General features: G+C 43.4%; 1 protein-coding gene across 3 annotated transcripts in view; it reads right to left on the bottom strand.

The window, feature by feature from the left end:
- osbpl9 (oxysterol binding protein-like 9) overlaps nucleotides 1-14,569 on the bottom strand; it is a 66,276-nt gene that overhangs the window by 30,521 nt on the left and 21,186 nt on the right. For 2 of the 3 annotated variants that reach the window (XR_008810003.1, XM_056276397.1), the window contains exon 4: nucleotides 7,469-7,545. Coding sequence is in view for 2 of the 3 variants with exons in the window: in XM_056276397.1 (XP_056132372.1) it covers nucleotides 7,469-7,545 (77 nt within the window). In the remaining variant the exon portion in view is untranslated. Of the gene's footprint in view, nucleotides 1-2,346; nucleotides 2,703-7,468; nucleotides 7,546-14,569 lie in introns of those variants that run through there. The other variant, XM_056276398.1, reaches the window with a different exon arrangement.

The raw sequence follows: 14,569 nt of genomic DNA, 5'->3' as shown, positions 1-14,569 counted from the left end.
ATATTATACACCTAGATCAAAGAAAAAGGCTTAGTAGTATTTGCACATTCAAAGACAAACAAAGTCATTACCAACAATCCAGATCAAGAATTTACACAAGACAGCAAACAGATTTACTGTATTGGCGACATACAAAGCTCAAATTTTTTTGGTCTGTCCTCTGTTAGCCAGGTAGGCTTTGCAACTGTGACACAAAATGGTGGACAGAAACATCAACTGTTTAGGAGAATCTTCCAGCAATGCACTGTCCCAGGGCTGATATGAAAAGCATTGTTTAAAAAGTAGCCTATATAAAAGGCCAGGCTTGCCAGCCTCACTAGAGGTCACCCCATTCCCCATTTCAGCTGAATCTGGGAACCCATAACAAGAGAGAAATAAGCTGTTGACAGATATAAGTAGATGCTTTTTTATTTTAAATCAGAAACATTGTCTATGCATGTAGGAGTTTGTGCTTTTTTTTTGTTGCTTATTCTGTGGTGTTTGTCAACTAGCTTACCACCCCCCCCAACACCCATCCACACACACACACTTTCATCATATAACATAATTACTAGGTAATTACTAGGTTATACAGACTTGACCAGACATTTGTCTGCTTTTCTGAAGTCACCCAAGCACCGAGTAAAATTAAGCTGAAATCATCTGATCCATCTGCACAAAGCTTTGTTCTGTATACTGAGCACTAATGATGAAATTTCCTCTACACAGTAAACATATCAGATGCTGATATAACAAATACAGCATTGGCTAAAGCAGGGTATAATTTACTGTAAAACTAATTCAGCAGCCATTTTTAACAAAGAGCCATTAAAAAAAAAAAAAAACAATGCCTGAATGGCAAATCCAAAAACATTAACAGTAAAAGTACTTCTGATTTTTTAAATCTGCGGGCACCCTGTTTGGTAGAAAAATCAAACACCATCTGATCATAACCTTTCGGATCTCCACCGCTGCTTTGGTTTTACAACTTGGCAGAGTCCTAGTGTGTCCTGACAAGGAGGCCGTTCTCCCTGCTAATGCTGACCTCAGAGGGATGTGAAGAAAAGCCATTAACAACCCACCAACCAACACAAGATGCTCACCCAACTAGAGCTAGGCTTATGTTTAAAATGTGAAAAGCTGCAAGCTTTATAGGGAACAAAGTCTGAGTTAACTGCCTAACCACCAAGCATAAACACCAAAACTTCCTTGAAAAAAGAGCAAAGGTGGAATGAGCTTTCACTGTCTAGAATGTGTTAGATGCCTGAGCAAAAATCAAATAGACAAACAAAATACTGCCAAAATACTCAAGAGTGCCTTCCTCTATGTGCACAGCAGCAAAGATTAGTTATCTCTGGCAAATGTTGGTTGCCCTGCTGGCTTAGTTTGGCCTACTTCAGCCTAAACCATATGAAGACAAGGAGTCAAGGAATTAAAAAATGTAAAAAGAGCTCTTTCTGTAGTTTCTCATGTCATGAGTCCACTTTCAGGCAGGGATATGCACAGTCATTGTTATACATGCTAGGTAGACCCAGAGCTCCAGATTAGCCATGTCACTAGCAAGACAGAGTGATCTCACAGGAGTAGGTTTCCCACACACTGGTGTGAAAGTGGGGGTTGAATGCCAGTGGACTAAAAAACTAAACAAATAAATACACAGTTAAATAAAATATACTTTAAAAAAATCAAGCAGTCTGAAATCAAGCAGTTAGATATTGTGTCTTATGTACACAAGTAATAATAACTAACTCAACAATGTGATCACTGGGGTTTCAGGAAAATGCACCACATTTTGAAGACCACCTAATCCCTTTACAGCAATACAAAAACTTGACACACAACTGGTTATTATTGTTTTATGGGAATACATGGATACAACATGGATAAAAAGACACCATTGTTACATACAGTACAGTAAATCACCATGGGATAATGGATGTGATGTGATGTTGCATAAAATATCTTTGTTATGGCAACACACAATGAAAGAAGTGCTTTTCAATACAGCCATATAATCTTGGAGAAAAAAAAGTCAGAAGCAGTGGCTGGTTTTAAAAAAGCTTTTTCATTTTATGATAAAGTTCCTCATCCCTCATGAGAAAGACTACGTGCTCGTGTGTGTTGGGGACCCAGAAGGGATTCTTATAGCAGCTTGCCAAGCATCACACAAAAACACTTACACATCGAACCAAGATCCTCAAAACAACAGTGTTCCCCCACCCGTTTCTATTTGTTTTTCCACTCGCCGTGACCCAGTTTACAATGCTGCTGCCCCAGCAGTGCACTGCAGCCGTTAAGTTCCTCCTGCAATGGTGCAGTGGTGCGCGCGCACGTGTGTGTGTGTGTGTGTGTGTTTGTTTCACTTACTGGATGCCTTGCTCCAATTGGCATGCCTGATGTAGCCCTGACTGTTTCTTCCCTTGGGCCGAGTCTACTGACCTGACCCAGGGATCTTCCCTCTTTCTCAGCCTCCTTTATTCTCCGTTTTCCCCCCTTCCTTCCTATGGCAACAAGATCGTCTGTGCTCTGCCACTCCTGAGCTCGATGTTCTCTCTTCCTGCTTCTCACCAGGGAATAAACAGAACAACCCCCTCCTCCTGCTCTGTCTGCAGTCTGCCTTTAGCCTGGATGCTAGCAGGCTAATAAGTCTGGCCACAGTATATCCTCTAGTAGCAGCATTTGGTATGAGGGCAGACAGAGCCAAGTTAATCCTGGACCCCTCCCCTGGCAGGAAAACACACACTTCCTCTAACGCAGGCAGAAGGAGGGGAGGAAAAATACCACGAAGCAGCAGCCAGTGCTGAGGGGAACAGCACCAACAGCTACTGTGATTGGCTGAGGCATCGAGGGCAAATGTGTGGCTGACAGGAGTAAGCAGGGCTCTGATTGGCCACTGGCAGGTCATGTGCTGTATGACAGCACTGTGGTGTGTGTGCGCGTGTCAGTGTGTGCATAACTGCAGGCAAGCAAGCAGGTAGGCATGCGGAGCCTGTCAGCAGGATTTGTTTGAGAGAGAGGGGAGGTATGGAAGAAGAGAAGGGAGACCAGGGGAAAGAGTTGGTCAGGTTAGAGAGAGAGAGAGAGAGAGAGAGAGAGAGAGAGAGAGAGAGAGAGAGAGAGAGAGAGAGAGAAAATGGAAGATGGGGGGAGGATGTAAAACAAAACAGGAGGAAGCCTAAAGACAAACAACTGGAGGGCAGGGTAGATCCAGACAAGAGACTGGTCTGAGGTACCCTCAATGGTATCAACCATTTAACACAGAAATACCATCAGCATGGAGACCAAACTGCTATCAACAACTCCACAAAGCATGTCAACAAACAAGCTGAAATAAATAATCATTAAATCAAGCACAGATGACTGACACTGTCATTCCACATTACAATGCCTGAGGAGTCCCTGCCACAGTCAAACCATGACACCAACATCCTCCCTTGTCTATGGCCCTCTATTGTTATGGCCACAAAACATATCCTCATGTTTTCAGGTTCAAATTCATTTCCCTTTTTTATTTTTTACCCTATAAATGACCCCTTTTTGACAATTCTTTGCTGTGTTTACTAGCTGGTGAAATCAGGGAGTCCCATTCAAGACAACATGAAATGAAAACTGACTTTTTAACCTTGTTAGCTCATTTCCACAGTCATATTATATACCTATTCAACAACTTGTGTCAAAAAAAAAATCAGCTTTTTAAAATTTTTTTTATATAAATACATTTTACATCAAAATCTGATCACCTTACCTTCCTCTAAATCATTAGTTTTTGAGATTGCGTCACCAAGACCGGGCAGGTGGGTGAGCAACATTCCAACATATAATATCATAAAATGTTTGGTAGGGTCCAATCAAATATCTGATTCCCAAATTGCATCCCTCCCTACGGTTTATCCCTCCCTGATATCCTGTTGTACTAGAGATGATATCACATTACGGAAGCAAGATACACTCTGAATGTTGTTTGATGTTAGCTTTAACCTACACAGCACTGATGACAGCAACTATTGTAGGGTAAGGCCCTAAAAGCCAAACTACTTTAAAAAGAGAAGAGATGCACTTTAGATCAATTTTTCACCTGAGCTGTATCAAAATGCTTTTTTACACCCCTGGAATTATGGGAAGTATAGATACTGAATCAAGATGGTGCATTTCCATTTACTTAATTATATAATTCATAATTAACAGACGTGTTTATCCAAAGAAACTTACAAAGAGACTTCCATGTGACCCGGCCAATAGTGTACACAAATAGTGTGCAACGCACACAAGCACTGCAACATTGGCTGAATGTTGTCATCCATTTATTTTGGGTTAATAATGGGTTTTGTTGGTATAAAGCCACAACTTAGGCTGAATGTTGTCACCTTTTTTTCTTTGGTTATAAATGGCTTTGCTTAGTTTAAAGTTGATTTATGAAACGAGTGAAAATTTAGTCAGCACAACATAATAAAAAGCCCAAAAGTTAAGGACAGGTGATACTCATGTGATCATGATGCAGTTAGTCACCATTGTCACGTTTACTCCCAGTACATATTCAAAAATGTTACCTAAGTACATCTATTACACATTAACATCTAGTTGACTATCCACACTCTGCAGGTGTCAGAATTGTAAGACCGGAGGTAGACTGTTGATAGGGAAACTGTTAGCACAGATGCTGACATAGGCCTAGGGCTATACAACGAATCATGATGTCAGTTGTGGACTCGAGTCACATGACTTGGACTCGAGTGCGACTCGAGTCACAAATTTGATGACTTGCGACTTGACTTGCCAAAATGAAAATTACTTGAGACTTGACATCTATGACTTGGACTTGGACTTGAGCTGGATGACTCGAGAGAATTGTTTTGAGTGTTTTCTCAATGTTTATGCGGGATGCACCTCTCTCGTATTTTATTTATTTTATTTTGTAATCATTCTTCATTTCCAGTGCGCACACAATTACCTACGCACACGCATCGCGTAGGGCCAATCAAACGTTTAGACGGGCGGGAAAACAAAAATACTCAAATCTAATTGGAGGTACCATCATGCTACTCAAAAACTAACGTCAGCTCTACTCAACATGAGCGCGGAGAGTTTGCAATCATGGCAAGTGCAGCTGCTGGAACGATTCCAAAAATAATTATTTACGGCTATAAGAACTTCGAAGTTGTTGGGAAGAAAAGGACTGCTGTTTGTAAAACATGTGCAGCAAAATTATCAGATGGGATTTCAACAACGTCAAAATTTGTGCGTCATCTGAAAAGCCACAAAGAGAAGTAAGTTTGTTTGCTAGCCTACAGGTACAGTAGTGTGTGAGTGGTCAGACACACACACAGACCCAATCTGCCTGTTTGGAATACGCCAGGCTATATCGCCTAAACATCGTCCCAATCTCATCTCAAAAATAAAATTAAACGTACTGTTCTGTTTCAGAACACCTAACAGCGAATATTCAATTATGTTGGCCCAGTGGGCAAACGATGTCTGGGCGATGTAGCAGTCACCGGAATGAATTAGCATACCCCCTGTTGCCCCCTGATAATTAGCTAATCAAACACTGTTTCAGTGCATGGTTTCACGTATCATACTATAATATAATATAGTTTTAAATATGCGTAATATAATGCGGTTCTTGAGAAAATCAGCCCATTCCGAACGGGCACTGAACTAGTGGTATTCAATCGTGATTATGTTTACACTGTTTTTAATTGAGCATTTAGACTTGATGCTCCGAATTATGTGCTACCGACGACTCCTGCCGAGGGACTACAGATGCAAATTAGCTTATAGCTAATTCTGGTGCAATATATTTATTGTGCATTGTCCCTGTCAAGTAAACAAATAAATAAAAAATATTAAAGTATCTCCATGATTCAAATTAATCTAGTTATACACTATCTTTGGAAAGATTTTTCTCCATTGAATTATAAACATTTATAAATACATTTACTTGTTTCATGAAACCAAAATTAATACCTATAATTTCCTATATTACAACACTTTTTGTATGGCACAATGGCAATTGAAATAATGCTCAGAGCATGACACACAGTGCACTGCACCCAATATGAAACATAGCCTACTAAGCATAGGCTTAGATTAGAGCCATGGGGTAGTAGGTTATTTCACAAAGCTGGCTAACTAAGTAAGCCTCACTTCTGCGCAGAGTGAACCCCGTAACAGCTCTTTTTACTTCAATCCATGTTCCAGATCTGAAAGGTTTCCAGGGTTTACTTTGCGCAGATGTCAGGCGTCATACTCAGTTAGCAAGCTTTGTGAAATACTCCCTTGTGTCTAGTCCAGTGGTTCTAAAACCTCCATGGCTGTGACCAAAAACGCACCCCTATATATTTTAATGTACACTTATTAAGTACACATCGTCACGTACATCGGTACTTAATAAGCGTACATAAGTAGGGTGTGCCTTTTGTCACACACAGCCCATGTATTTATTGAATTACACCAACAGCACCCCTGATTCCACTAATCTAGGGAGTCAAATAATTAAAGGTAGGGAAGGCGATTTTTTTCAGAAGCACTTTTTTTATATTTTTTGCAATTCTCTTTACATCCCGACAGGAATCAATAAATAAAATGCTCTGACACTAAATTTAAAAAATAAAAAGAGTAATCTGTGGAAGTCGCAGGACCATTATAAACCCATCCAATCATTTTAAGGTGTCCAGTTATAATGATTGGATGGCCTACCTGCCTGTCAACCTATCTCCAGCAGTAGGCTAGTCAGGCAGTGCGTGTTTGCGTGTTTTGGAGGAGTGGCTTTGGAGGGAGGCGATAAAGTCCTAGACAACTTCATATTTTGCAAGTGCAATGAATTGTAGGTCGAACTAGACAAGCAGAGAGAGTGTTTGTTTATTGTGTATTGGAATGATCAATATGTTTTGTATAGTTATTAAGAGTTGTGCGCTCATTTGTGATTTAGAGTGTGCCTTTTATTATTTCTTAAATGTAAAACAAAATCCAACTGTTGTCCAAATTTGAACACAATAAAATAACAATTATTTCTAACATTATCTGTGGTTTATTTATGTACTATTGTAATGAAACAATTTAATATTACCTGAATTTAAAAAAAATGTGTTAAATTGGTATAAAACACCCTACATTTGAGACTTGATGACTTGATACCTGAAATTAGGGACTTGTGACTTGACTTGACCTGAGCTCGGTGACTTGGGACTTCACTTGAGACTTGCCCTTCATGACTTGGGACTTGACTTGAGACTCAAAGGTTAAGACTTGAGACTTACTTATGACTTGCATAACAGTGACTTGGTCACAACTCTGAATTGTCAACATACTCAAAAACTTGACTTAAAAAGCAGACTAGATGTTTGTCAGTGTTTGTACAAAAAAGACAAACATACTATACTGAAACACACACACACACACACACACACACACACACACACACACACACACACACACACACACACACACACACACACACACACACACACACACACAAGTAATGTTGACTTACCCTGAGCTGGAGGGTGTGTCGGAGGATAGTTCCCTCTAAGGCGTGGATCCACTTTTCCCGCTCGTCTGCATCCCTGGCTGTGGGGAGAAGCACACAGGGCACACCTCAGTGACCAATGTTTTCCACATGGCTGTCAGCCTCCATCAGCACCATAACCCTACTGTTCCATACAAACAACACCAGAACAGAAGTCTGAATACAGCAAGCCAAGATACGACAGAACTCGTTTTCTCATCTGCACAATGTAACTAGTTTCTGTGCTTACAGGCAATATTCAAAGTCCTAGTTGTGTCCCATTTTTTGGATTCAAAGCACTACATTGACCTGGCTTGTAGCTCGTCACATTTAGCAGGCTGGAGATTTTCCATAAGGGAGATCTGACCACATGTACAGCACCAGGGTCTGTGTAAGAGCCGTGCTTCACATCAGCGCCACTGTCCATGTTAAAGGCTTAACAATCCAGAGTCAGATAACAAGCAATCTAACAAAAGAGAAATTCCTTAAACTATCTAGTTGTCTTGTGTTGCTGCCCTGGCTGGCTTGTCATCATTGAAAATCTATGTTCAAAAAACAAGAGTGGAGGCACAATCTAGAATTGGCAACAGCTAAAAAGAATTGTGGCATTCTCCCTAGAAAAGTCACATAAATGGAAAAAAGTGTTCTCTGATGTTCCATCATAGAGCATAGGAGCAACTTATGTGTCAGTATTTGGTTCCTAGTCTTGTTTTGAACACAGATGCTGGGCGCCCGGGTAGCGTAGCGGTCTATTCCGTTGCCTACTAACACGGGGGGTCGGCAGTTCAAATCCCTGTGTTACCTCCGGCTTGGTCGGACGTCTCTACAGACACAACTGACCGTGTCTGCGGGTGGGAAGCCGGATGTGAAGAGTGGGGTAATTGGCCAAGAACAATTGGGGAGAAAAAGCCCCCCCCCCCCAGATGCTTTAGGGTTGGTATACTAGGAGGACAAGGCAAGGCTGAGCTGAGCTGCATCCTCAGAGCAAAGACACTGAGCAAACATGGGCAGCCAATGACCTTAAACAGTGACCAGACCACGGGCTCTCATTCCATACAGCACACACGAGTGCACACACCTACACACACTTAAGAGGTACAGATGCAGAGTAACACCCCTTACCCTTCAAAGGATTAAGAAACATAAAATTGTCTTCCGCATGTATTTCCACATTAAAACAAAAAATGTCTAAGTGTGAATCTGGCCAGGCAGACTGCAGCAACCCCCCCAAACACACACACACACACACACACACACACACACAAGGCATTAGCCACCAGATAAACGGAAACAAATTCAAAGCTTTTAAGGTTCTAATTTCTAGAATAGAGTAGCCTTACCACAGAGTTGCTTAATGTTATAATTAGAAAATAGACAGTAGTAATCCAAAGTCCAAAAAAAATTATAGGCATAGTTTATAGAATCTACCAGTAAAAATATTGCAATATATTTGCCACAGAAATTATCTGGTCGACTCCATTTTACGCCAGAGTCATTTTTCATTGAGCCTGGAATAGACAGTCTAGTAGACGAATAGCTGGGCTAGCAGAGAGGCTGAGCAGCACTCAAGCAGAAAAGCTTTTAAAGACATTAAAAGGCAGCCAGGGGCTCATGCCAATCCACTCAGCCAGAGCCTCAACTAGCTTCTCACTTTCCCCCCTCAGCTACACCAGCTCTCCAGAGGAAAAGATTACTGCAGCTAATGCTGTTTAGGTCTATTCATGACAGTACACAGGTAGTAACAAGGCCACTCGATACAATCAAACAAGCGCCCATAAACTCTCTAAGTGACACAGAGAATTGCACTAGAACTTTCATTCCCTTTGTCCTGCTCTGTGGATCACATGCCAAGCCTAAACATTTCCCAGCTGGCAGTGAGCAGCTATCCAGCTGTTAAAAAGATGCATAGAGATAGCTTGTCAGCTGGCCATTCAGTCAGTCAGCCTGCCAGTCACATGCGGGGACACACCGTAAGTCATAAAAGCAAACGTCATCTGACCCATCTCCCTCTCAGTCAGCCTCAAAGAGACGCTGGAGCTGCTGCATTCTGAAACAGTCTAAAACACCTAAAAACTTATCTTTGACATGGCAACAAAGAAGGAGAATAAGGAAAAACTTAAAGGATGAGAAAGGATAAGATAGGATGAGATTAGGATAAGATTTTAAGACAATCTCAGAACAGCTTGGTACCCTGCTACTTACAGAGTCAGCGTGTCCTAATCCAGCATTTGCTGATGGACAGAATACGAAAACGGGTCATTATTTAAATCCCCTAAAAATCCCTTGCATTCCTGATTCACCACAAACATTTTTGAGGGTTACTTGAAAACACTTCTCCCATTAATTTCTAAAGGGAAATTGTAAATGTCCTGTTTTTTATGCTCCTGATCACATATTTGATGACAACATTGAAAACAACCAAGATACTCTCCTGTACAGTGAAGTGGTTATTAGGTAAACTGCCATTCTTCATATTTTCTCCAGTAAAGTAGTAGTCTACAACCTAAGTCTAAAATCCTAAAGTTCATTCTCTTTAAACTCCATATAAAACAGACAATCAACCAACTCTGGAGTTCATATAAAGCAGCTGCCTCCCCAATAACACTGGAGCTGTCTCTCACAGCCCCACCTTTAAGTGATGTCCAGACTGAGGAAGGTGAGCTGCCTAACCCTATTAGGGTCTAATGCTTCCCCTCCACTTATGGAAAGGAGGGAGGCACTCTGAGGCCATTAGGGGAGCATACATGCATGGAGGACAACTCAGGAACACTCACTCATAGGCCTGGTCTCTGTTTCCATCACTCATTATAGACAGATGGTGTCTTTGACAAGTCAGACCCATAGAAAGGGGTACATTGCTTGAAAGAGCAGCAAGGGCTCCAACTCAACAATTAGTCAATCAAATTTAATAGTTTAAAACTGCAGTGGTATGAACATTAAATGTTGTGATGGAATAGAAAATCTTTTTCCTACATGCAGAAATAACTAGTTAAATGCCTTGCTCAGGGGCTGCAGTTAAATGCCTTGCTCAGGGGCTCCTTGGCAATGGACGACACTTAACAAGTGAGGTGGGTATTTAACAGCAGTCCGAAGAAAAACCTCTGTTAACTTTACTTTTGTAACTTGCAACTGTCATTCCCTTTCATTTTTAATTTTTTTAATTTTATTTACTCGATTATGATGGACCTTGCAAGAGTATTAAAAAGTGTGATACAAACAAAGATTGTTGCTAAATGTTTATTACCTCTGTGGGTGACCAACCAGGCTCTTATCTGCTTTGAAAAGCTTTATGCCTCCTAAGAACAAAAAAGGGTTCTTGCAGTTTAGACTTAAACGGCCCAAAATGAAATGCTTGGTGCGGGGGGGGGGGGGGGGGGCAGCACAGCACACAGGAGCAGCCTGGCCGGAGACACCCCACAGAGCCCAGAACCTCCATGTGCTAACCTCTCTGGCTCCCATCAGAGTAGTTCAGCAGAGTCAGATTAAGTGGCCTCTAGCAAGCCAGCACAGAGAGCAAGCAAGCAAGTTTATGTATATAGCATATTTCATACACAGGGCAATTCAGTGTGCTTTACACAAATAAAAACAGAAAAGGAACGACCATATGAAATATAATTAAAAGAGAGTAAATAAAAACAAATACATAAAATATAAGTAAGAGTACGTCACTTCCCAAGAGAGGTGCCAGTTTGACAAGGACGCAGCCAGAATCATCAAATCGACAGCAAAGGGAGTGCACGCAGATAAACGGCTTCTGATGATAACCACCATCATTGTCAGTTTTGCAGCAGAGAGCTTTGGTGTTGAAAAGCGCAAGACCACCAGACCCAAATACACCATGAACCGAAGGGCAGACAAGATCCACCAACTGCGGCAAGCACTTCGGACTCTGGCAAGGTAGCAACTGAGGAGGAGAAACCACTACTGGCTGAGCTCTGTTACATCATCAGGAAGAAGCCCATGACCCTGTGCAGAGCAGAATGGCACAGGAGACGGACGAGAGAGAGAGCCAGGAAGTGTACTGTGTTTATAGCCGATTCAGTTGGATACACAAGGCAGCTGTTAGGGCATAAGTGCAGCAGTCGTCTTGCCTGCTCTAAAGAAGAGGTAGACCACTTCCTGCACAACACTCTGAGTGACACTGATAGTGAGCAAGAGCTAGAGCCCATCAGAGCTCTTTTGGACATACCATTGCCCACCTGGATGGAAATCCAGGAGTTGGTTACTGCAGCCAGAGCCAGCTCTGCTCCGAGACCCAGTGGAGTACCTGATAGGGTGCACAAGCACTGCCCAGAGCTCCTCAGTATCCTCCAGAAGATTCTGCGGGTGATTTGGATCAGGGGAACGTAGCAGACCAGTGGAAGGAAGCAGAGGGAGTCTGGATACCAAAGGAAGAGAACTCAAACAAGCTGGAGCAGTTCAGCTCCATCTCACTCCTCTGTGTGGAGGAGAAGATCTTCTTCAGTGTCCTATCCAAGAAGGATGACAGACTTCCTCCGTAAGAATGCTAACATTAATACTTCAGTACAGAAAGGAGGTATTCCTGGAGTTCCAGGGTGCCTAGAACACACCAGAGTTATAACCCAGATGATCAGGAAGGCGCATGAAGGGAAGGGTGACCTAGTTGTGCTTTGGCTTGACCTTGCCAACGCATATGGCTCAATACCCCACAAGCTGATCGAGACTACCCTGGATCGACACCATGTACCCAGTAAGATCATGGACCTCATCCTGAACTACTATGGGAACTTCACGCTCAGTCACTTCTGGGGAACACATGTCTGGCACTGGCTTGAGAAGGGGAATATAACTGGGTGTATCATCTCAGTGACACTCTTCACCCTTGCCATGAATATGGTGGTCAAGACAGATGAAACTGAGTTCAGAGGCCCTCTGTCCAAGTCTGGTGTTCGGCAATCCCCCATCAGCGCTTTTATGGATGACTTCACTGTCACCACATCATTGGTGCCTGGTGGTAAATGGATCCTCCAGGGCCTGGAGAAGCTCATCTCCTGGGCCAGGATGAGTTTTAAACCAGCCAAATCCACAGCCATTGTGTTGAAGAGGGATAAAGGGGTGGACTGATTTCACTTCTTTTTGGATGGCATTGCAATCCCATCCATTACCGCAAAATCAGTCAAGAGTCTAAGCAAAGTCTTTGACTGTAGCCTTAGGGATGCAGCGGCAATCCAAGCAACCATCAAGGAGCTTGAGACATGGCTCACCGCAGTAGACAAGTCTGGCCTACCTGGCAGTTTCAAGGCTTGGATTTACCAACATGGCATCTTACCCTGAGTCCTCTGGCCTCCGCTGGTTTATGAGGTAACCCTGTCGACAGTGGAGACCTTGGAGAGGAAGATCAGTAGCTACCCCCGAAGATGGCTGGGTTTGCCACACAGCCTTGGCAGTGCAGCACTGTATGGGAGGAGCAACAAACTCCAGCTCCCTATCAGCAGCCTCGACGAGGAGTTCAGGGTTTCTTGCACAAGACAGGCACTGCTCTATCGGGATTCCAAGGCCTCTAGGATGGCATCAGTAGGCATTATGGTGCGGACAGGCAGGAAGTGGAGAGCCCAGGAAGGCCTGGAGATAGCAGAGTCTCGGCTGACACACAGGGCTTTGGTGGGCACAGTGGCAACTGGATGGGCAGGGCTGGGAGCCATCCCATAACCTCGCTATGATAAGGCCCATGGCAAGGACAGATGCTATCTAGTCCGGGAGGAGGTGCGGGCACATGTAGAGGAGGAAAGGACCAGCAGAATGGTGGGCATACAGCAGCAGCAGGGAGCATGGACAAGGTGAGAGGGTGCGCTGGAGAGGAAGATATCCGGCAGGCAGAACCATAGCGGATCAAGTCCACAGTAAAAGCTGTTTATTATGTTCTGCCTAGCCCAACAAATCTCCATCTCTGGGGCAAGATTGATTCTTCATCATGTCCTCTAAGCCCTGGAAAATGTTCACTCGAGCACATCCTCAGCAGCTGCCCATCAGCCCTGGGAGAGGGACGATACCACTGGAGACATGACCAGGTGCTGAAAACAGTCGCAGAGGCCATCTCCAAAGCTGTGGCCAACAACAAGCAAGCCTGCGGACAGAGGAACATTGCCTTTTAAGAGCTGGCGAGCAGCCTCAGTCACAGCCCAGGTCAGCAGTCGGTCTCCTCACCTCTGTGTCAGACTGGGAGCTGCAAGTCGACTTGGGGGGGTAGCTCAGGTTCCCGGACCACATTATGACAACTTCGTTGAGGTCAGACTTAGTGCTATCATCAGCCTCTTCAAAGCAGGTGCTCCTTATAGAGCTGACTGTTCCCTGGGAGACCGGATGGAAGAGGCAAATGAGCGGAAGAGGTCCAAGTACCAGGAGCTGGTGGATCAGTGGCGAGGAGAGGCTGGAAGGTGCGTTGTGAGCCCATTGAAGTGGGGTGTAGAGGCTTTGCTGGCCACTCACTGTGCACGGCCTACACTCTACTTGGCATCACTGGGGCTGCAAAAAGGAAAGCCATCAAGTCTACCATGGAGGCCGCAGAGAGGGCCTCCAGACGGCTTTGGATCAGACGGAGTGATCTGTGGGCCAGTGCTGCTGGGACACAAGCCAGGGCCTGATCAACCCTGGCTGGGTCGCCTGAGCGAGGATGTATGATGCTGAAAGATCCGAAACACCTGAGGACCCCCAGGAAACAACATTGATGACGTGTCCCAGTGCATCCTAGGATGTATCTTCGACTCATGACTGGTGGACGAAATTAATTACCTGTCTTTTTTTTATAGTAACCTTATGTATTGGCCTTTAATCCTACTTAATGTCTTTGAAATAACTACAGACTTCCAGCCATGTTGACTTCAAGGTCAATCTACAGCCCATAGTTTTGTTGTTTTGTAAGTCCTCTTATGTGTAGAGTAGTATTTATCGTTTTCAATAATGTTTAATTCAAGCAATTAAGAATCTACAGTTGAAGCACTGTGAGTTTTATATAAAAAGATGCTTTTGAAAAGGTGATGCTGTTTGCAGACAGAAAATTATGTCACAGACAAATTGACACTTCTGGGGCAGGATGGCCTAAACAGGCCGATACAAAAAAAAAAAAAA

The sequence above is a fragment of the Lampris incognitus genome, chromosome 3 (genome assembly GCF_029633865.1).
Source record: "Lampris incognitus isolate fLamInc1 chromosome 3, fLamInc1.hap2, whole genome shotgun sequence".
NCBI lineage: Eukaryota > Metazoa > Chordata > Actinopteri > Lampriformes > Lampridae > Lampris > Lampris incognitus.
Note: the sequence above shows the minus strand (reverse complement) of the source record. Positions and strands in the feature narration are given on the sequence as shown.